Source organism: Phytophthora infestans, genomic scaffold (assembly GCF_000142945.1).
Source record: "Phytophthora infestans T30-4 supercont1.20 genomic scaffold, whole genome shotgun sequence".
Classification (NCBI taxonomy): Eukaryota; Oomycota; class Peronosporomycetes; order Peronosporales; family Peronosporaceae; genus Phytophthora; species Phytophthora infestans.
The window spans coordinates 2,175,304-2,199,240 of record NW_003303739.1 but is presented as its reverse complement, the minus strand read 5'-3'; the positions used below and the strand labels follow the sequence as shown (position 1 = coordinate 2,199,240).

The window sequence follows — 23,937 nt, the reverse complement described above, 5'->3', positions numbered from 1 at the left end:
TACTTCCGCTGACCTTTCCAGATACGGAGATCGTCTTTCCAAGACTTGGGCATCGAGTGGAACAGGTAGATAGACTTCTGGCCCTCGGTCATCACCGATTTGGTGGCTTCTGACGCGGCTTTCATCACGTTTTCAAGCTTGAGAAAGAACTCGGTCAAGTCAGAGCCTTCCTCATACTTGATCTCCATCAAGTAGTGTTGAATGAAGTACGGATCACCATGAAAGGCTGCTCCCTCGTATTTCTGGCAGGTGTAGTTGAATATCTCGTAGGAAGTCGTGAGATGCTTGACCAGCCGCACGTGCATATTGTCCATTGTTTTCATCAAGAAGGCCTTGGTCTTGGCTTCTTGGCGACGGCGTTCGCGTTGACTAAGAGGCTGAGGCTTCTCTTTCTTGACGCGTTTTGCGGGCACAGCGAGCTTCGCGCTGGTTAAACGGACGAACTACCGGGAGGTCTTTCCGCTTGAATGAAGTATCGGAACTAGCTCCAGAGTCTTCGTCCGAGTCCGAGGGCGGCTTGAGCTCGTCGTTGCTCTCGTCGTAGTCAACAGCATCGGAGTCGATTTCGACGTTCTTGGTAACTTTGCTATGCGACTTAACGTTGTCGTCAGACATATTGCTGCTGCTGTCTTCACTCTCATCTTCAGACACACCGTCGTAGTCAGGCTGCTTCACGTAGCCGAGTAGGTGCTCGCCATCTAGTGCTGCGCACACACGGGTCTTCCAGACGTCGAAGTTCTCGGCGCCTATTAGGCGTGGAAAGTCGTCGCTTGAGGCTTGGCTTGGGCTCATAATCTATGGCTCGGTAGGCATATAGATAGCAAGGAGAGAAGAAGAAGCTTTAGTTGGAGACGTCGAAAGACGAAGTGAGTGTATTTGAGAGGGAAGGTAATTCCAGTACATGACTGACCTAGGAAGGGGGAGCCTATAGTATTGCTCACTCTATAGCATACTCTACTCTATTGTAACAGCTTACGAAGGGTTTGAGCTGACTGGATATCAGCTCTTGGGTACACCGTACCGTTGTTAAAGAGGCGACTTCAACAACCCTAACGATGGTTGGCAGCAAAATCATGCGTGTCTTGATCCGCAATGCAATTGCCCGTCTGAAACACTAGACCATAACATATGGACTTGCGAGAAAGCTCAGGCAGCTTGGTGTTTTTGGATACAACGATGGACAGGTGAAAAATGTACTTCAGCGAAGCTACAGGAGCTACAACTAGCTAGCACACCACGACAAGCGTCTCCACTTCCTGCAGCTTTCCTTATCAATGCGCCGGGTTCACACAGAAGTTGTGAGTTTACTGTGGCACATTTGTAGTACCACATCGCCAGCTATGTTATGGAGATTGAGAAATAAAATAGTGCTCGACAATGAAGTTAACGACTCTTCGTCAACTCAAGAAGCAATTTATGCGGGGGGGGGGGGGGGGTATCAAGTACAGGCAATAGCAAGCGCTTGAAAACGACTGGAAAAGACAGAATTAAAAGACTATGCCTTGAAGTTTGCCAGCACATCATGAACCTTAACGGAGAAGAAGAGAATGTACCGCACATTTCCGGCTGGATGTTGGAGTTCTTTCAGCGTACCAACCCGCACAACATTCTAGCTGAAGCATGGGTGATCTTCTACCAGAGCCACAATACATATTGTCAAGCACAGATGGCAGTTTGTACGTTATGCCCTTCCCGTAGATCCCAGGATGTGGATTTGCTCACGAAGTACACCAGACCAACAGGTAACTAGCCTACATCACCCCTCTACAGAATGCATTTCTTCGAGTGTCAACTATCGATTCCCGGCTGACACTTCGCCAGCAAAGAATGATACCTACTAGAACCATTGCGTCAAGCGCTCAACAATGTGTTAGGGATACTATGAGAAAACCCTACAAAGAAGCACCTTCAAGCGAATGGACTTTATACAGCCAGACAAAGGTCCTAAAACCAATACAAAATGCAGCTACGTTCTACAAAATATCCTGCAAACCCTTATAATGCCCTTCAAAATGTCCGACATTTAGGAGCATTTACCCAAATATTGGTACTTTCATGATATAAAAGCAGCACATAAAACGGTATGGCGGACTTAATTAACAAATGCAAACCCAAGACCAACCGCCCTTCGCTTGGCTCGCAATACTAGAGGTGTTGCTTTGGCCTGGGACGACAGTTGATTTTTGTGTGTTTGTTTTAAAGAAATAAAAATGAAATATACTGCTAGTGATACAAATATATATGAGACAACGTCAAACAAAATGATACTTACGAGTTATCGAGATAATCGAGCTTAAAGTTGGCCAATTGATTTTCGCACTTAACCGAAGCAGTGACATTTATTGTAAACTTCCAGCGAAAAAACTGTAAAACTACCCTTATTCAATTGCTTTCAACAAGAGCTTTTAAATACAACTTAAATCTCTAAAATTGAAAAAATATTGAGTCCTAAATGTATCGTCATTTCGAGGGCCCATAAATGAAGATAATATTTTTGAGCGACCACAACTTCTTCAGTTTTAAGCATTCTGTAGCTTATAAGGGCTCAAAAGATAGAGATCGCGATTCGTACTTAGGTTCATAAGTATTTGGGCTGTCTCATATGCAGTTTAGAAAATCAAGCAATAAATGAATGGCCCAAAGGACAGCCGAGAGAGACGACGATGGCTTTATGGACATCGAGAAAAGAAGCCACAAGCTGTTGCAGTATGTACAGCCAAACCAAGTGGGTCGCGACGAGAATCGCTATTGGGCCACTTGCTGAGAGTATTCTGGATAAGGTGGCGTTGGCGAGTGACGAGCCGGAGATGATACGATCCTGTGATAATTATACGAAGAGTACAAAGCTTGCACTAGCTTATTACCACTGCTACGGATGCCATCCCGCTTTAATAATGAGCGGCTTCTCGCATTGGGTGAGCCTGAACAAGGGCCTTACTACTAGTAAAATCGATTGTCTTTGATTTGCTGGGTTTTGGGTAGACATCCTTAATCTACCCGAAAACAGTCCTACAAGTAATGAATGGGTCCTGCAGGTGGTCCTAAAATGCAGTTTTTTTCTCAAATGTTTTTCTAACTGCATTCATATCTCCCACTTCAAGCAGCTAAATTTCTGGCAAACCGACAAGCCAACCGAGTATATGACATGCAACTACAGGATCCTGATTCTGTACGGCATATTGTCAAACAAACCGAGCCACAGACGCAAATGAGTCTTGCATATAAGACACCCGGCGTTCTCGAGTGTCTACATGCCGTAAATTTAATTGACTAAAATAGAATAGCCACCTTCATCATCATCAAGGATCTACAATACTGCACCCCGTTTACGCAGGGGGATCATATAGGATTTACAAATAAATGATATTTTAGCATTCCAATTTGAGTTTTTCATTAATTTAAAATCATCACATATGGAAGTTTATCAAAGGTCCAAGGGGGCAGTACTGAAACTTAATTTCACTTAGGTGCGATTCGTAGCGTCTAAAGTCCGAATTCCCGGCGGCGGATTGCCGAGCAGTCTCCTACATTACGACAGACATGAGTGGTGGTGGCGAGTATCCGTTCCCTAAGTACACCTGGTCCCCTGCTGGTGGATGGTGGGCCAAGACCCAGAACTGGCAGCGCAAGACTGGCGTGGCGCTCGTGGTTCTGGCGGCCGTGGCTGGCCCCATCGCTCTATACTCGAGCTTGAACCATTTCAAGTTCCCGGCCGAGGAGCGCCGTAAGCTGTAGACGCCTTCAGCACTCAAAAGCAGATTGGGAAGATCGACGTCCAATTAATATGCGAGCAAAAGAGAAGACGTTGCAGACGAGAAGGCGCTGGAGATATCGGAAGTGGAACCAGCAGGAAAATGCGATTTCCAGAATACCTACTTCCCAGTAAAATGTTTCTACTCTTACATTTACAGTAGTAAACAACAAGTCATTCTGCTGTGACACCTGCCGCTTTGCTCTACTTGCTGATGTCTTCCTATCGCGCCTTATTTCTCAAGGTAGATTACAAAGGCGAGAGTGATGTTGTTGTGCAGGATACTGGTAAGCTTAGGTGAATAAGAGGTGGGGTATTAAATCTCAACAAGCTTTTACTACTTCGTTAGTTTAGGGCCATGTGTGCAGTAAGAAGAAGAACAACAAGATCAGAATTCGTGATGGTTGGCGCCTCGGCGGATTGGAGATAGCGAGGCGGCAGCTTCCGTTGGCACCGCCTGTGTGGTATTTGTTGGTAGCAACTTGGGGAGCTTAAAGGCCCATGCCGACTTGGGTTTCGGCTTTTTTTTTCTGTACGCGGCTGATGTGGTGCCACCTGCGGTTTCCTCCCCATCTGTCTCGTATTCGCTCATATAATCTGTGCCGCTCCTGTTCGTGTCGGGATAAACGCCCACTTCCTCCTGGTGGTCCTCATCATGAAGGTTAATGTTATCATTGTCGCATTCATCGTACACGTCGTAGTCATCAACCTCGCTGTGATCGCCATGGTCACTGTTGTGGTCCTGGTTGCCATGGTCGGTGTCACCACGTCCGCTATCAACCGTGTTGTCGGTCGGCACGTCCCAGCTCACCTTGCCAGATTCGTGGGCGTAGTAGTAAGTGCCAGGGTATCCCCGACTCTCGTGCTTCGTCCACCCAGGTGGTAATTTCTCCCTCGAGTCGCAGTCGTCCGACGAATCAAGTGAGACTGTGTCTTCTTCCGACGATCGGTCGCTACCTCGGCTCTTTTTGTACTTTGCAGTATCCGGTGTTGTCGTCCGCTGAGATCGGGGTACCGCTCTGTTTCTCCTCGAATCGTCACCGTCACCGTCCTCCGGTGCAGAGTGCTTTCTCGAGGACGGGTCTTTTTTCTTTTTCTTTGCCTTCCACATTGCCAACACATCCGACACGTTATCCATTGCTGGTACCTCCTCTTGAATCTTCTCCTTCGGTGTTTCTTTCGGCTTCTTCTTTGGCTTCTCGCGTGGTGGTTCCTGTATTTTTTCTTGTGGTTTCTCCTTCGGCTGCTCCTGAATTACTGGCGGTTGAGGTTTATGCTGTCTCCTGCTCCTGATAGCCGCTAGCGTCTCCTCTTCATCGTCCTCGGACAAATCCAAAAAGCTCGTGTTCTCACGCCTGGACACGGCACGCTGAATTACCTGCGCAAAGCCCCGACGGGTGATCGTTGGCCCTGTAGTGTCAGCCTTCTTTTCCTGCTTCTGCTGATCCAGTTTTGTATGTAGATTAACGAGAACGTCCTCCATGCCTTCTAACATAGCCAGCATATCGTCAGCAACATCGTCCAAATTGTCGACGTCCACTTCCGGGATTTCATCCGTATTGCCGCTATCAACTGCTCGCATCTTTAGCAGTAAAGTCTTCGCCTTAATACGAAGATTCTTCTTCGTCTCGGTCTCTTTCTGCTGTTCCTCCTCTAGCTGTGCGACGCGAAACTCTGCATCTCGCAGTTGGTGCACCGTCTCGAAGAATTGCTCATCCTTCTTGACACTGAAGCGGTGGTTGCGAATTGCGTTCATCCACTTTTCCGCCTCGTCGGCGTTGTCCGTGTCCAAATACAGCGGGCGCATCTTGGGGATGTCGCCTGCGGCCGTCTGCTCTGCCGATGGCCGCGGCAATTTGCCTGAGACTCGAAAGCAGTTGTCTCCTCCCGCTACTGCGCGTTGCAGACAGTCTGCGTTGCGCTTGATGTCTGTCAAGTACTCGAGATCGATGATGCCTCGTGGTGTCTCGTCGTCCTTGGTATTGTAGTACATGAGGTATGTCAGCGGTTTGATCACAAAATAGTATTCGTTCCATGCGCCCGGTTCGTTGTCTGCTTGCTTACGCAAAAAACCACTTTGCGTAGCCTTGGCTGTGAGCGTCTCTGCTGCGCCCTCGGCGTCAATCATATTAAAGCGTACGCGTGGACGCTTAATGCTACATGTAGTTTTCCCTCGACTGTCGCGACTGCCACGCCCCGATCCGGGCGGCCGCGACTTGGCGCGCTGGTGCGTGTCTTGTCTGAAACGCTCACGGGAGCGCTCGGAGCGCTCTTGCGTGGGCGAGTTGGAAGGGTGAGCATCCTGGTGTTGGCGGCGGCGTGAAGGCTCAAGGGACGGCGAACGATCACGTTGGCGAGGCCGAGATGCGCTGCGGTGGCGCTGCGAGCGATGCCTGGGCTCGGGCTGCATGTCGATCGATCTCAAGCAATTGCCGGAGCTCCTAATGCGATGTGAGGGGTAGTGAACGGAGTCTCGGATGTGCAAGTCTCGGTTTTGCGCCTACGGTACCGTCTGGTGAAAGAGCAGGTGGCATGCCGTCTTTACGGTTAGGGAAAAGATCGCTGGTGCTACCGATTTTTACTTTTTTTTGAACTGTACAAATACTTACCGACGGCATTTATTACTATACAGAGGAATCACTATTACAAGTAGGCGTTTACCCAATTCACGTTTACTGCACGATACACAACACTACACCTTTTCAACTTCAAAATGGCGACAGGTAAAATCAAAGTGACAAAACGTAAGTTCAAAATGACATCGAACATAGGAGCCAGCAAAGCCAAACTTGATATTGTCTTTATTCTCCTACAGGCATATCTTTCATCTGGATCGCACGCGCATGGAACTTCATGGTGTGCAACGAGCACTTGTAGCAAAGTTCTGGGGTGATAGCTTCGAGTACGAGGAGGTCTGCAGCCAGCTTTAGGTAGCTTTCACGGTGCGCCTTGATGGTGAGGTGCGGTGGGACGCGTAATGAATGAAAGGCAGTGCGGCCACAAACTGCAGCAACAGTGTCCACTGATTCCATCGACGCCGTACAGCCAGCCAGCATCCACCAAAATTGGCGGGAGTAGTTGCCGCCACTTTTTGCCTCTTTCATCTAATGAACTCCAAACGTAAATACTCCCATAAATATTAAGTGTCAGTGTCATGTCATTTTGAACTTACGTTTTGTCACTTTGATTTTACCTGTCGCCATTTTGAAGTTGAAAAGGTGTAGTAGCATCGCAGCTCGTTAACTGCGAAGTGGTGCCGGCTTGCGGTGGCATTTATTAATCCCCGCCTAAAACTGCAATGCCGCTCACACCTTTACCCACTAAGACCCCACCCACGTCGCCAAACAGGCTGACAAATGCACAGCGACGACAGATCTGCCGCGGCAAACGCTCAGATTCATCCGCATTGGATGTAAATGCAATAGTAAAGCGTTTTCTTGTCGACCCAATTTATGAGCTCTGAGTCTAACTCGGGAAATCGAACTGAACGGTGCGCGACTTTGTAGTCAGAGTTGCAATCTTATGGCTTTGAGTAGGTGTTCCTGCTTCAGGATGTTTGTAATCGTTGCCTGTGATATACCGCGCTGAAGCTGAAACACGTTTAGCCCACAACCCAAGCTGAATGATCATTCTTCAATCGACCTTGACAGAATGGACAAAATCAATAGTTCTGCTCCTACGAATAACAATATCGGTCATTTTTGTTTTACAATCCATTTATGAGAGGATAGAGGTCAGTTAGTCTTAAGTTTGTAAGCGGTCATCGGTAGACTACTGTATCTCAACCACCATTTTGAAAGAAATTTGTATTGGAACATCAATACAGAGAGGATCGTCTTTTGCGAAGTCCACGAAAATGCCATGGTCAAACTACCCACTGCCGCCCAGCTCATTTTCAACTGACAAGATACTTGCTTCTTTCTGATGCTATCAGTACGCACGCACGCGCATTCGAATGCAAGTGCAAGCTCGCAGCTTGCGTAGCCACAATACTACTTGGCTGTATTATGTGTATCAAGCTGTTTGAAAATGTGTGGCCATCGAATGAATCTTCGACGTGACTGGTATTAAAAAGTTTTTATTTATTAAATACGAATCACCGGCGGTTACAGATCGCGATGGGTCCATTCAACACCACGGCATCGTAGTATCGCTCTCGAACATCGAGTCGAAGATCTCTCAACCACATGCCTAAACGACTGATGTAAAGAAACTTGCAAAAGTAAAACCGCGGTACTTGTACTTATTCGCTATTAATAATAGAGAACTTTAGTTTCTGGAATAGCGTTGAATTACTTCAGCCCGTACCGGTACTTTCGCTCTTATTTAATAGAATAATTTTAGAATCTCCATCTGGAATTGTGGAATCGCCTTTTTTGTGTGCACATTGAAGTTTGAAGCGGCTGCGGGCTGGCTCGCACAGTGCGAGTCGTTGGCCAAGTCAAGTGCCCTCCTCAGGCGTTTTGCTGCGCGAGTCGACAACATCAACAAACTGAGGGTCACGTTGTCATCTCCGCACCTTACGGACTTCGCTCGGGCTTCGCGTGAGTCACGTCGGATTGCTCTATTAAAGTTCGGAATCCGAAATGGGTGTGGACTCTCATCAGTGGTGGCAGCGGGGGTGGTAACCCGCCGACGCGGCTTGGAATCGCCCGTCCACATTTGACAGAATCACGACAAAAGGGCAGGATCCAGGTTGGAGCAAGTAGGCATTGAGATGACGCATGGCGCGTCACCGGGCTCTCCGACCATCTATCACTACGTAAAGTAGGTGCCATAAGCACAGACTTGTAGGGCAGTAGGTGTAGAGCAAGTAGGAATAGAATGTAAGACACGTGAGTGCCGGGCAAAGTACCACGACAGGACCACGGAGTTCTGGTGCTTGCTGCCTCTCACTCGTTGTGCACGCAGCACAGCAAAAACAGTTGTGAGAGTGAGAGCTGCCAGCACCTGAACCTCCATGTTCCGCAAAGTTAGATTAGCACATACTCAGTCTAAGATAGTCTATAGAAAGCTAAGTAGTTCACCATCACCTGCAACGCAGTTGCAGTTGCTCACCGCCACCAATGTCGTCCTTCATACAGTCCTTGGTATCTTCCGCACGCCGCTCGCACGTGAGCGCGTTGCAGACCGGTACGCCGGGATGCAGTACATGCATAGACACGCGTAGGATTGTAGGTTGGATCGGTAGTACTGGTATTGCCAGTGTCTTGGGCTGTGGCAATGACGTCTGGCACTGGACACTGGCAGACCGTAGCAAATAGCATCTCACAGTAGCAGGATAGCATCTCCCACTCCCACTTGATTTTGGTGATGCAGTGCCGAATCGACGCGATCACATCGCTTCATCCGTACACACACCACTGAGAATAGTCGTACGATAGCCACCACCACCGTAATTTGCTAGCTGCATAGTCTCCCACTCGAATCGCACATGTCCGTAGTCCAGCGCAGTTGATTGCATGCTAGTGTTGTGGTACAGCCACACGAAACTGGTTCTTCCAGTCGGCACACAGGCACACTACATGTCATCGTCGTCAGTAATGTCTAATCCGTCGTTCTTGACCGCATCGCAGGTGACGCAGTCAAGGTATCATGCATCGCAGTTGACGCAGATGTAGCCTTTTCATTTACAGTGGCGGCCATGTCACTGTCTGCCACGATAGGCAGTACCTTCAGCATCTTTCGGACTCGGGAGAACTTGACCACCGCAAGTGGTTTGGTCATGATGTCCGCCACCATGTCCTCCGTCCCGATGTGTTGCGTAATGATCCGTTTGAGTTCCACGTTCCGCCGCACCATGTGGTATTTGTTGTCAATGTGTTTTTGCTTGCTGTGCTTGCCGGGTTTAGTCGTTAGAGAGATGGCTCCCTGATTATCTCCGAGTAGTACAGGTAGTGCATGTTTCCACACTAGTTCTCGGCAGAGCTCTGCAAGCCACAGCAAGTCCTTTGTAGCTTCAGCCATTGCAACGCACTCAGCTTCACATGTGCTCTGAGCATTGATTTCTTGTTTCCTCGACGCATAGGAGACAAGATTGTTGTCCATTGTCGTCACGTATCCACTGATGCTGCGGCGGTCAACTGGATCATTAGCATAGTCAGCATCCGAATAGCAACCCACACGTAGGTCACTCGCTGACGCAACATCCATCACCAGACCAAAGTCACGTGTAGCCTGCAGGTAGCGCAATACCCGCTTGGCTTGCGCATAGTGAGTATGGTCGTAGCTGGCTAGGTATTTCCCGAGATGTCTGGTTGCGTGTGCGATGTCAGGTCTTGAGGCACTTACAAGGTACTGAAGCGCACCAACCAGCTCTCGATAGGGCAGGTACTCGGTCGTAGCAGGAACAACCGCCTTTGAGGGTGTCAAAGCCTCAGGCGTAGTACACCCATTGCACGTCATCATGTGAAATCGTTTGAGTACTTCGAGTACATACTGTTTCTGGCAGTAGATAATCTGTCGACTGGGTCGGTTGATCAAGATCTCCACACCTAGTAAGTACTTCACGGTTCCCATGGTCGTGAGCTCAAACGTTTCTTGCAGCGCGGCTGCAATTCGAGCACACAGCTCACGTGGACCCATTAGTAATAGGTCGTCCACGTATACAGTTAGGAGCATAGTCACTTCTCCATCCTTCTTCAGCGCGTACAAGCCGTAGTCCGACTCCAGTCTTTCAAGCCCAAGTGTCAGCAACTTGGCATGTAGAGCTCGGTTCCATACGTTCGGTGCTTGTTTTAGTCCATAGAGGCTCTTCAAGAGCTTACAGACAAACGCTGGCCCATCTGTTTGAAAGCCTGGTGGTTGCTCCATGAAGATTAACTCATCGAGGTCCCCGTAAAGAAACGCGGTCTTTACATCGTACTGAAGAACTTCCCATCCTCGTTGAAGGCGAAGTAGATGGCAACACGGATCGTCCCAACCGGATTACCGGTGCGTAGGTCTCACTGTAGTTCACGCCCAGTTGTTGTTTGAAGCCATGAATCACGAGACGAGCTTTAAATCCTTTCACACGCCCTCGTTCGTCACGCTTAACAGCGAACACCCATCTGCACGTAATAACCTTGACGCCTTTGGCTGCCGCGCGTGGCACCAATTTCCATGTCTTGTGTCGTTTCAGTGACTGTAGTTCAGCAAGCATAGCAGCCTTCCACTGAAGCCAATGCTTGCTCTGACGTGCCTGCTTGTAGGTCGTCGGTATCTCAATGTCCACATTGATAGACATCACGTTGCCCACCACATAGTCAAGAAGCCGCACACTTGGCTTCTGCGTCCTTCGAGGTCGCTTGAGACAGGGTTGAACAGTAGGATCGCGAATCTCAGAGGTTTTCGTCTCCTTCTTTTCTGGTTCAAGTTTCTTTCGCGTCTTTCGTTTTCGTCGCTTGCCAGACTTGGGTGCCGCAGGTGGCTCCTTCGTCTCATCGTTCGCAGCAACTTCAACTGGTGCATCTACACCGGCTGGCGACTCTACTTTCTGTTGCACTCCCACTGGACTCATGCTCTTTGTCCTGCAGGTCATCCTCTATCGGCACCATCTCGAGCTGCTTCGTCACATTCGAAGACTCAGAGCTCCAACCAGGCAGGTACGTCTCCATACTAGTCTTGATGCGTGCCACCGGAACACTATCGGGCAGCTGATGATCACCATCGTCATATGCGTTCTCTAGGAGTTGTTTTACGTAAGTGCCGTCACTTGTAAACTCCTCGTGAAATCGCGTGTTTCGTCCACGTGTAGTCACGACTTGAGCTGTCTTCAAATCCAGAAATTTGTAGCCCTTGGTATCATGACTATAACCAAGTAATAGAGATATTCGTGCTCTCGGCTCCAATTTTTCCTTCTTTTGTCTGGACTCAGGAAGGACACGCACGTGTGCCACACATCCCCAAGTCCGAAGCTCATCCACATCGGGTGTCACACTGTACAGCTTCTTGTATGGCGAGACCAGACCTAGCGGTTTAGTTGGTAGCCAATTCAGTGTCGTAACAATGTGTAGAAGTGCTTCTCCCCATAGCATGTTAGGAAGATGTGTAGCGGTTAGCATAGCACGGATGCGAGGCAGTACAGTGCCATTCGCTCGCTCCACCACACCATTCTCCTGAGGAGAGTAAGCATTCGTGAACTGCTGCACAATCCAATGCTGATTGCAGTAATCTCTCAGCGCATTACTGGTGAATTCACCACCCTGAACAGAGTGCAGTCTCCGAACAGTGAGCTTGAGAAACTGAGTCCGAAGTTGATGTAGCAAAATCTTGACGTACAGTGTAGCCGCACTCTTTCGTTCGAGTAGATACGCCCACTTGAAGCGAGTAGCTTCATCAATGATTAGCAGGAACATAGTTGCACCACCTTCCGTCGGTTCATTCATCGTGCATATGTCCATCATCAACATCTCGAGCGGTTCAGACTTCCGTTCAGGAATCCTTGCATAAGTCATCCGTTTAGTCTTGCTAGCAGCACACGCAACACACTCGTAGGAGCTCAGACCTTGTGCATTAATCTTTACTCCGACATCGAGCTTACTCGTCAGCTCTCTCACAGTGTCCATACTCATGTGAGCGAACCGTTGGTGCAGTAACTCCATCGTCTTTCTGCTGTCTATGTCTTGTTTGCGTGCTGCCATCACCATCACTCCTGACACTCGCTCTGCCTTCAATCGGTAGATATTGTCTCGCATGATAAACTTCAACGAAGTACCTGGCTTTGAGAGCCAAGCTGACTGCTGATCATCTGAGCACAGCAGCTTGTACTTCCCAGCCGTCTGCAAGTGACCGAGGCTGATAATGTTCACCTTTGCATTAGGAGTGTAGACCACGTCCTCAAGGAGGCGATCTTCTTGTTCACCAGTTGTTTGGTTTACAATGCGTAGCAAGACAGAACCTCACATAGTTGCATGTTCCGATGTTCCGTTGGCAAAGTCAAGCCGACTGGTGCGATCTTCTCGAATGGTAGTAGATAGAGACAAGTCTCCACAGACATTCGCCTGAGAGCCAGAGTCCAAAATCCACTCCACCCAATCTGTGTCATCAGACTGCTTTACTTGGCTTCGACCAATCGCATTCACCTGTCGAGATCCACCGATACCATCATTCCCACGATTTTCGCAGTGTCTAGGCGAGTTTCCACGACGACTTGGCGACAAGTTCCGACGTTGAAGATCATTTCGACGAATGCAATCATTCAGTAGTGGTCCACGCGCGGGTGATGGTTCACTACGTCACGGCTCTTGCGGCTGGGGTCCGTAATGACTTGGCGGCTGGTTGTTCGCTCGTGGCTCACGACGAGCAGACCAATTACGACCACGAGGTGGCGAACGCCAACGCAATGGCGAACGCCCACGCTGCAGTGATCTTCCTCTCGGTGAACGGCTTCTTTCAGACTGCGGTGGTCTTCCTTGTTGCAGGTTTCGGGGCGGTGAGCGACTCCATCTACGTTGCGGCGACCTTCCTCGTTGGAAGTCCCAAGGAGGCGAGCGGCTCCTTCCACGTTGCGGTGATCTTCCTCTTTGGAAGTTCCGCGGAGGTGAGCGGCTCCTTCCACGTTGCGGTGATCTTTCTCTTTGGAAGTTCCGCGGAGGTGAGCGGCTCCTTCCACGTTGCGGTGATCTTCCTCTTTGTAAGTTCCGCGGAGGTGAGCGGCTCCATCCTTGTAGTTGTAGTGAGTCAGCTCGTCCTGGTATAAATCCACTGCGTCCTAGCTCATAAGAACTCATGTTGGACTGATATCCTCGCCCGTAATCTTGCTCAGGTCCTTGGCGTCCGCGTCGCTCAACATTAGGTCCACAATGATCATCCCCCGGCACAGGTGGACCCACTTGTGGTCCACCTTTGGTGTACCATAGCTCAGATCCAGGTCCTTGCGAGCTCTGCATCAGTCCTTGACCCAGATAATATAGTGCAGTTCCCAAAGCAGGAGGTGGGCCAAGCGATTGGCCACTCTCCCACTGGCTTTTCATCGCCGCTGGTACAGCAAATTGCCCCTCTTGGTGTCCTGTATGCACTTGTCCATCCTTTTGTTCTTGTTCTCCACCTTGCATATGATTAAAAGGAACGTTCAGTTGCAGTTGTTGCGGTGTCGTTGGCACGTTCGGGTGTACTGCAGGTGTACACTTGGACTCGAGTCCGACTGCCGACGTCTTCACCTCTTCAGCCAGATTCATATCTTCAGCCTCACTGCTCGCAGGTGTTGTCACCGAATTCACGGGAGACATGTGTGCAGCCGTCGCCACACCATCGTTGTTCCCATCGTTATTCGCCAGTCGTGTCGTCGCACACAACGAGAGACCCGAGAATAGGCTCGTTGCTCACTGTCAGACTGGGCAACTTCAACTCGTCTTACCGAGTTGATGAAGGAAGCTGGCGACTTCTTGTACCTCAACTTGTTCTTAAGTCTCTTGGCCAGGTCTGGTCTCAGTTGCATGCCAGTCTGCGCAGTGCATTCTGCATACCAGTGACCATCTCCATTGCAGTTAGCGCAGGCTGTGTGCTGCTTCTTCTCAGCTGCAACCTTTGCCTTCTTGCGCTGGTTCTTCCCACGTTTCTTTCCAGACTCACGTCCACTTCCACTGTTGTGTCCATGTCCGTAGCCTTGACCTTGTCCTCGTCCTTGGCCAGTACCAACCTGCGCGACTTGCATCGTCCGCGTTGTAGGCCGGTTCGTCTGCTGTTGCAGCTGATCACGCTGATGTTAAGCGGAGCGCAGGCGCTGCAATGCCTCGGACAGCTTTAGGCCACGTCGGTCGTGTTGGTTGATCCAGTCTGCGTGTTCACGCGCGAGATCTCGAAATACCAACACGCAGTTTGATAGAAGTAGGCTTGCATGTTGCCATTCTTCAAATTCACCATTTCCTTGACGCAGGAGTGTCACCTTTCGTCCGATGTCCTCCACGTACGCAGTAACGGACTCGTTCGGTTGTAATCGGCGAGTCACCAAGTCCTGTAGCAAGTAGTCAGGGTTGATGCCGTCTCCAGCCTCAAAGTGTTTGGTAATCGTTGAATACAGCATTGCTGCCGCATCCATGTTGTCTCTTATCTCATCGATCTTGAACATAACGCGTAAGTCCACAGATAGAGATAGGGCCAACGCGGAGAACGCCTTGTTCTTTCGCGTCGCATACCACTCATGATACTTATGGCGACGTAGACCTTCCTCTTCGTCATATCGCTCTCCTCCATACGTAATGTCGCCTAGCGAGCGCGTCTCGAAGTCCAACGGCACCTTGCTTCGCCACGCTTTGTAGTCTTCTTTCTTGTGAAGCTTAGGCAACACAATGCTTGCGGAGTTGCGCAACGCCTTGGTGTGGTCGGACAGCTCCTTGTCGTCGTACCGACCACCGGGGTTCATGTTGTCCAGGCTGCTCTCTCCTCGGCTCGTGTAGCTTCGTCCACTGCCAGCCAATCCTTGGCTCGACGGTGGTGGAGGCGGAGGGGCGGATTTTCAACTGGCCCCGCTTCTTCGATTGTGTTCGAATTCTGCATACCTTCGAGTAACACTCGAAGCAACGGTCGCCCACCAGTAATTCCGACCAATGAGCGAATTAGTCGCTCAGCATCAGATTGCGATAATGTCGCATCATCCGGGCCATTCAGTCTTTCGACCAATCCCGAAATATCTTCTCCTTGATTCGTCAAAACTTCTTCTTGTGTGTTTTCAACACCAGAGTCCACGTCAGTCGATCGCTGCGCCCTGATTGGGCTCATAACCTGAGATGACGCATGGCGCGTCACCGGGCTCTCCGACCTTCTATCACTACGTAAAGTAGGTGCCATAAGCACAGACTTGTAGGGCAGTAGGTGTAGAGCAAGTAGGAATAGAATGTAAGACACGTGAGTGCCGGGCAAAGTACCACGACAGGACCACGGAGTTCTGGTGCTTGCTGCCTCTCACTCGTTGTGCACGCAGCACAGCAAAAACAGTTGTGAGAGTGAGAGCTGCCAGCACCTGAACCTCCATGTTCCGCAAAGTTAGATTAGCACATACTCAGTCTAAGATAGTCTATAGAAAGCTAAGTAGTTCACCATCACCTGCAACGCAGTTGCAGTTGCTCACCGCCACCAATGTCGTCCTTCATACAGTCCTTGGTATCTTCCGCACGCCGCTCGCACGTGAGCGCGTTGCAGACCGGTACGCCGGGATGCAGTACATGCATAGACACGCGTAGGATTGTAGGTTGGATCGGTAGTGCTGGTATTGCCAGTGTCTTGGGCTGTGGCAATGACGTCTGGCACTGGACACTGGCAGACCGTAGCAAATAGCATCTCACAGTAGCAGGATAGCACCTCACAGGCATCCGTGACCAGGCCGATGTAAGCCTTGCAGCACATTTCAACAAACGTATTTGTATATTCAAACCACTGTATTCTGACAACCACGATTACATGCATTGCCTGGGTTAACGATTTGCATAAACTAGTACATGTGCTTAGCACATGTATTAGGTGCTGATTAGTAAGCTACTTGTATACCAACTTCTGTGGCGATGTTGGCGCTTGCGCTACGGAGTGCTGAACGGTGGAGACTCACATGTGCAGCCCCAGATAGAAATTTTGCTGGCCGTGCTTCTTCTCAAACTTCTCCACCGTTGTCTTCACAAAACCTTCTGTCAGTTCGTCCACCGGCACGTTCAGCTCTCGGCAAAGCTTAAGGACGCGCTCACCTCCGGTTAAGGCTTCCTGAGGGGTGTCCACGGTGTCGAGGCAGATAATATGGAGCTGCTTGGTCTTGAAACTCAGACGAATCCGCATCTGAATGTCTGATTCGCAACACTCACGTGAGCAAGTTCGCAAGTAAACAACGAAGTTGACCGATCGCCTTACCTTCCAACACGGTGAGAAATATGTTAGTCCAGACACACAACGACGCCGATACTGATGAGCTGCTTGTTGCTGAGGCTCTGCCAGCGCTCAGGTGCCGTCTTGAGCGGCCTGTCTCGCTTCAAAATTTGAAGGACACCGTTGCCGGTGAATAGCGCGGCGTCCTCCTTTTCCAAGATGCTGTGCATGGTCGCGTAGGGCGTGAGGAACTTGAACGTGCGCGCTTCGGAGATGGTTTTCCCTGGAAATGTCACCCGGCGGCCAGCACCATAGGAATAGACGCGCATCCCCGCTGAGCTTAGACTTTCATGGGCGGCGGCGCTAAGGTTCACGTTGTTGACGCACACCATCGCGAACATGGGACGTGGGCTGGGTTCGCTGCTCAGCATGTCGTCGTTCTTTGTTTTATTTTGTTTTCCTTGCGGCTGAATAGAAACTGAAGCATGGAAACTTCAAGTCCTAGGCTAGGATTCCTAGAACTGCTAGTAGCAGTAAAGGGAACCCGGGCTCCACCTTCAAACGTGCCTGGAAACACTGTGAACCCGAGGGCTCCGCCTTCAAAATGTGCCTGGAAACACTGTGAACCCGAGGGCTCCACCTTCAAACTGTGCCTGGAAACCGAGGGGTATCTCACGAGGGGTGTCTGACCGCGTCTGATATTGTCAATTCCGCCCCAATTTGCCGAAGCGGGACGATTCGGAGAAAGGCACGAAGCGAACGGCGAATCGACGCTGCGTTGTTAAAGGCCAAAATTAAGAAAAATTATTTTTATTATCCAATGAGATGCCATATTTACGTTGAAGTTGAAGTGACAGCGCATCTCGGACTGAAGACTCTGCTGCAGCCAGCGCTCCTCGGGCAAAATGCATGCCTTTATGAACTCGTCCCGATCTTTTGCCGACGCAATGGTCATGCCATACTCATAAATCATCAGCGTCACCGTTGTTCCTTATGTCACCACAAGCCACTGGTTCTATGCCTGGCGAGACTAGGTGAAGTCTACTACACGTTTCTTCACCGTAGACTGCACAAGTTTAGCTCGCTCTGCGAGCTGAGGAGTCTCCACACTCCATACACCGTCAGTCTTGACTGCATGCTTCTTCACACGACCAGAAAGCATTTCCCAAACAGGTTTTATAATATCGTTTAATGACCGTCAATTAAAAACAGAAGCACGCAGTGTTTCAGCTGACGAATCACGCTGATTAATGGACGTCTTTACAATGGTCCGCACAAGTAATTAACAGCGATTGTCAGGGGGGTGCTGCTGCTGCCGGCGCTGCCGGTGCAGCATCCTCTGTCAACCATGTGGCTACATGGTTCACCGAAACAGAATTTGGTGCTGTTGCATCAACATAATCATCCACAAGCCCCGAGATTTCCCGTGTACCTGGTGTCCCTGGGGCCTCTGTACCTGGTACTGGTGCAGCAACTTGATCCAGAACATTCACTAGCCCCGTTGTCGCCTATGAAGCAGCGGCTTCAGCCATAAATTCACCAGCTTGACCCGCCGGGGCGCCTTGAGCAGGTCACACAGCAGATTCAGTTCCCGAGAGACTTGGCTGCCTTGGCAAAGGAGTGGCCACTTCCTCACGCGTTGGCGGATGGTCAGGGGGGGAAGAGGGTCCTCTTGGAGTGAATGGAATGATGCTCGACTTGGCGGACGATATGGAGATGCGCATGGTGCATGGTCACGCCAGAGCGGAGAATGCAGCGTCATCTTCGGAGTGCGCGCACTTGTCATGAATGAAGATGGCGCGTCAGAGGTGTATTCTGTATCAACGTCAAAATGCATTCTGTATGTTAGGCTACACGATTGGGTGCGCGATTGGGCTGGTCGTGTCTCTCACACACCCGCAGAAATTTCGAATAGAACGCACAATACAAAAATCGTAATATTTCAGACGCCCGCGACCCCACTTATATACGGACTGAGAGGTCACATATATCTTCTTGACAGTGTCGTGCATTCCATTCTAATATTTGCGTGCTGGAAAGATTGTAACACAAGTACATGTACAGTCGTGCACCTCGTATTCGGCGGGGTGGACCATATAGAGTCTACGAGCTGCGAATATTTATAGAGGAACAGATGGAATCCAAATGTACTACTTTGTATTACCTTAATTAAGTACAAATGTCGCTGGGTAGCTGTATCCCTTCACGCGAGGCAATGCTAGTGACAATGGCACCTGTGACGGTGGCGTTGCCGTGCCATCGCTTGTCGACCTCGATCCGATTCATGAGATACTCGTCGGACGAGCGCTGCGAAGCCGTGCGAAACCTTTTGCGGAGAGAGTGAGCATTCGGGACGTCTTCGTAGTCCCTCTTGCGCTTTAGAAATGCCTTGAAGGGTGGAGCGCTTTACGTGGGTTTGAAACTCTTGTGTGGCCCACTGAGTGAGCTAAGACAGTGTCCATGATGGCTCTGTGGCTGCCTTCATGCACAATGTTTACTTATTGGCGAGATTCAACGTAGAATAGGCGGACGGGCGACGTGCCATGGCGTTTTGCGACAAAATTTATAATGAGCTGTTGTATGGTGAAGTGATTGAGCTGATACATCGTGGCGGAAGTGCGGCGTTTCATCCCTCCTCGAGGAGGGGAATACCATTGAGGTTATTTGGTCCAAAGGAGATGGGCAACTCATTTGCGCAATGCATGTGGCGCAATCATTAGATTGTGCAGGTTATTAAGCCATGCCGGGGCCGAACGTGAGGTGCACGACTGTATTCAAGCAAAAAAAACTACAACATTCACTTCGTGATGATTATTGCGCTTGCAAGCTCGCTAGTGTCGAGAGGATCTTGGCTTGCGAGGCCGAAGCCTTCTTTACGTTGAATGTGCTCGTCTTCAGCGACGGCATGTGCTCGAGAAGAGATTCTGGACGATGCTTGATAATAAACTTCATTACGGCATGCATGTAGTGGAGTGCGTACACTGCACAGTCGACAAAGTTAGCCTGACGAGGCTTCGTGACGTAGTTGTATGTGGTTGTTACAGTAGTGTCGCTGGTACCAGATGCTTTGGCCTTAACTAGAAACCATTCGATCACAGCAAAAATATAGTCTGGTTCATGACCACCCCGCAATGAATTCACGTGGTATATGACGGTGCTTTCGCTGGAAAGGGGGCGCTCAACTCCCACAAAGCTTCAGTGGTCGTCCATCACAACCGGAAGATCACGTACGTGTGCGAACTCCAATTATCTTGCCGATTTATTTCATCAGCACTCCGGTCTGTAGCCATTCGACCAATATACGCAAAATTAATCTCAAAAAAATTGCTGATGTACCCGAATACACAAGCCTATCCTTTTCAAAATACGCCGCAATGCAAAAGTCGGCAGCCGCATTTGTTACCATGTTGCCTTCCTTTAAGCTCTCCAAATCATTCGCAAAATAGTGACTCCATTGTTTGTAGCTCCCTTCGAAGACGCATCCTCTGTACTTCGTTGGGTACTTGGACCAGTCCGCTTGTAGTAGCGTACTAGGAACCGCGAGACCCACGAACTCTGCGCACTGTCTGTTTTAAGAGCAAACTGCTCAATTCTGCTACAGTAGTCAAACACATCTTCCCTCTTCACCTTTCCATCTTCGCGACCGCAGGTATCACAGTACTCAATAACTGCCCATTCGTACGTTTCCATCTTGTGCTTACGCCCGCCTCCCTTTTCACGCTTGGCGACCCCAGGCTCATAAGTATCGAGTTTATGCCAATATGTTTTCTTCCATGATAGAAGCGTCGGTTTCAGCACATTTAGCTCCGTAGCGGCTTTGCCTGCGCTCCGATCGGAGTGGTCTCGCCACGTTTTAAGTTTTGCTATCCGCTCTCGAATGGGAGTCTCAGTACGCGCCATCGCGGATCACTGCTTGGGGATTGAGTTTGCCTCAACGAGAGTGAGAACAATGAGTGGTCACACCAATCTGAACGGATACGCAGAATAGATTGACCGGTCAGTTTATTGTAATATACGTTTATTCAGAATAGACTGACCGATCAATTTATTTAGAATAGTCAGACCAGTCAGTCTGTTTTAGTCTTGTCGAAGTTCAAAATAGTCTGTGGTCAGTCTATTCTGACTATATTGATTAGTAGAATAGACTGACCCGTCAGTCTATTCTGAATATATCGGTTACTAGAATAGACTGAGTGGTCAATCTGTTCAAAACAGACTGATCTGTTGTTTTACGCAAGCTCTGAATAAAAAAATTGACCAGTCAGTTTATTATGAACAGCACCATTTTCACAATAAACGGACCGGTCAATCTTTTTTATTTGTGCTCGGAACAGATTGACCAGTCGATGTCTAAGCCACGTACCATTACAACTAAATTGTGTAGGTATCTAGCATCTTGCTGAATGCGTTAAGGGACAAATTGTCACCCTTCCGCGCCAACTCAAGTTTTTCTGCCGCCTCGTTTGGAGAAATGTTATGTGTAATAGCTGTCTTTGTGATGGCATCATAGTATTTTTGCGCCGGAGATAGAAGCGAGCTTCTGTCGGGTCTTTCCGCCATTTAGACCCGAGCTTCTCATTTGCCTCCGAAATTGACATGTTTCCTGCAAGTCCCACAGAGTACTCTTTCCACAAGTCCACAACCGTCGAGATTGATCTGATCAGCTTTGGATTACGAGGATGAATTGACTGCGGAATTGCACATGATGTAAAGGGCGGCTGCGTTACTGCTGACTGCAGCGGATCATGACCTGATGTGCTGTCTTCCCAGCTGAGTACAAGCCGTTTGTTTGATAGAGCCTTTAGTGTATCTATCCCCGCTGCTAGCGCATCCAGCTTGCCGTGTAGAGATTCCATTCCGTTCTTCAGCACGTCCGAAATTTGAGGCACTACAACCGCAAGCGATTCTGTTTCAGGCTGTGTAATCGCTGGTATCAACGAATAGAGTTCCTGATCAAAGGATGCGTACTCTGCAGTGGAAAACAAACTGTGCTTCCACAATTGATGATTGGGATACTGCCGCAGCAGCACCACAGAGTCTTGGAGAACTACCACTCGCATGTGACGGAGCATTTGAATGAAGGCAGCTTCAGCAATTTCACGCGTCGAGCTTTGAGCCAGTTGTTTAACTGCAGCCTCAACCTCAGGGTAATCCAGTTGTTGTAGCTCAGAGCTTGGAGTAGCAGAACCTCGCTGCAGCCAGTAGCCGCCACCCTTTGTCGGATATCCAGCCAAGGCTCGCATAGCCTTTTTAGGTAGGGATGTAGTTAGCATCCTTCCATCCGCGCTGCATTCCACCTCTAAAGACGCCAAATTTGTTCTTCACTAGCACCAAATGTCTCCGCCAATTTCGCCCCCGATCCTCGATTAGCATGTGTCCAAACGGCTGAATCGATCCCGCACGCCGCGAAAGCTCGTTTGATACGATTTAACTGGGTATTGTACAAAATCTCCTTCGTTCTGTCACCACCATTAATGAGGTGGATATCGTACCACCTTTCGCGGCATGTAAAATCGGGAAATGGCTCACAATCAATTTGCCAGTGCCAAAAACGATTGAGCGCTACAGCATTAAATGGGCACACATTCACGTTCTTACATCGCATGGCTGCCCCGTACTCGATGCGGCCATGCTGATTAGTTTTGCCTCGATTCATGGTGATCACAAGTGGCGTGCATGTTTGCGAGCCTTCATCCGGTAGCTCCAGCGTCAACATATCAGGTAATTCAATAAAGCGGCGACTCTCGCCCCGTGCAAGAAGTGCATGCCCCAAAAAGAAATCCACACGATCACGCAAAGAAGCACCGTCGTTTTGAGACAACCAATCGTCAGTGAGTTGAGCCATGTCTTCGACATTATATTCATCAAGAACGGTACCCAGCGCTCGATCTGCGTAGTTTTTTTCGCTTGCGCTCAGTTTCCGACCGCTTGAGCGTGTCGAAAAGGTCGTGATAGGTCTTCCCATGTGGATGTGGGTGGCTATTTAGAAGTAGAGCCTGCTGCAACGTGTACAGATCGATCACATCTTTGGCATAAGCCTCAACGCCAGCTAAAGTGAGAGCTTTAGCGTCACCAGCTTTGGTTTTCTGGCGCTTGTTACCACGAGGAATAACGAGCGTCTTCAAAAATATAACTAGTTTCCCTTCAGTGACAATACAGCCATCCAAATACTTTTTACCTGCACACCACGTTTAACACTCGGCTTGTTTTAGAGCGTACTGCTTAACGGTGTTGGAAGGGCGCGCAGCGGCGTGGTCTGTGATAATGTCTGTCACCACTTGATGAATTTCTTGAGAATTCACAATATCATCACGCGTGTGCTCGTCCATTTAGACGCTTCGAAACAATCTCTACGGGGGGGGGCGCCTGCGAGTGCTCGCTGTCGATCAGAGACTGGTGAGTTGGCAAAAAGAATTGGTTACTAGAGGTATTTTACTATAGGATTTATCTATAGAGATACAAATTAAATACCAAAATAGTATTTCGCAACTGCTTTGTCCAATACCTTCAGACCTAGGGCTTCGATCGAAAGACGCCGTCCATCTCGTCGGGAGATACCGTATGATACCAGATGGGTCTGAGTCATGGTTCAGAATCTTACCCCGCCCCTAGTGGAGTGTGGTACCGTCCGTCAGTCCGTCCGAGGGTAGGGTTAATAAAACTCACGCAAATACGCGCGTTCTACTGGCTGCCGAGCGCAGCGAAGGCGGCGTCGATTCGCTAAAACTACATTATGTGGCGTACACCTTATATGTGGTCTACACATCGTACTTAAATGCACCGTTCAAATTTCATTTTGCCCCCATTTTTAACGCTGGAGCGCCACCTCACGCGAAGGGCGCTGCCTGTGTACGCGTTAGTTAGCATAATTAAACGGCGCCGATGAGCACACACGTACTATATCGTCGTAGGAGCTGCTGTTTTTTTAAGGCCCTGGCGACATATATTTCGGCTTAAACTCGAACTTTAGCACTTATTGGATTTAGTATGATGTTTTAAGCTTCGTAGTCCTTTTGAAATAACTGCAAGCAAAAAAAATGCTACTCTTAATATCATTCATTTTTTTTGCTTGCAGTTATTTGTAATAGTAGTACACGCACATACATGTATTAAATTTAGCGCTAAATAAAAATACCAGTGTTATTACTAATTTTATAAGTAGAAACGTTTTAGTAGTAGTACACGTAATTATTAAATCAGTGTTATTTAAAATCCACAGCTTTTTAATAATTATTACTAGATACTTTTCAAATGTGACTATAGTGGCGTCCTCACACCCACACACACCACTCCGCCACCGCGAGAAGAAAACGTATTCCCTTAGCTGTGATAATTAGTTTGTATTCGCCCGTGTAATGTGCGAAATAAGATAGTTGGTGCACTTCCCAACACGTTATGTAGCGTACATCAAGCGCACC

The 23,937-nt window shown here is 49.1% G+C and overlaps 3 protein-coding genes across 3 annotated transcripts; 1 reads left to right on the top strand and 2 right to left on the bottom strand.

The window, feature by feature from the left end:
* Nucleotides 1-2,894: 2,894 nt before the first annotated feature.
* On the top strand, nucleotides 2,895-3,735 carry PITG_10913 (uncharacterized protein; the record flags this gene model as incomplete). The annotated part of the gene is made up of 2 exons (XM_002901674.1): nucleotides 2,895-2,915; nucleotides 3,481-3,735. 2 exons carry the CDS (start codon nucleotides 2,895-2,897, stop codon nucleotides 3,733-3,735), a joined length of 276 nt encoding a protein of 91 aa, XP_002901720.1.
* A 332-nt stretch (nucleotides 3,736-4,067) lies between these two features.
* On the bottom strand, nucleotides 4,068-6,161 carry PITG_10912 (uncharacterized protein; the record flags this gene model as incomplete). The annotated part of the gene is made up of 2 exons (XM_002901673.1): nucleotides 4,068-4,348; nucleotides 4,517-6,161. The coding sequence occupies 2 exons, from the start codon at nucleotides 6,159-6,161 to the stop codon at nucleotides 4,140-4,142; spliced, it is 1,854 nt and encodes a 617-aa protein (XP_002901719.1).
* A 9,607-nt stretch (nucleotides 6,162-15,768) lies between these two features.
* Nucleotides 15,769-16,950, bottom strand: PITG_10911 (uncharacterized protein; the record flags this gene model as incomplete). The annotated part of the gene is made up of 3 exons (XM_002901672.1): nucleotides 15,769-16,027; nucleotides 16,272-16,492; nucleotides 16,603-16,950. 3 exons carry the CDS (start codon nucleotides 16,948-16,950, stop codon nucleotides 15,769-15,771), a joined length of 828 nt encoding a protein of 275 aa, XP_002901718.1.
* Between the last annotated feature and the right edge of the window lie 6,987 nt (nucleotides 16,951-23,937).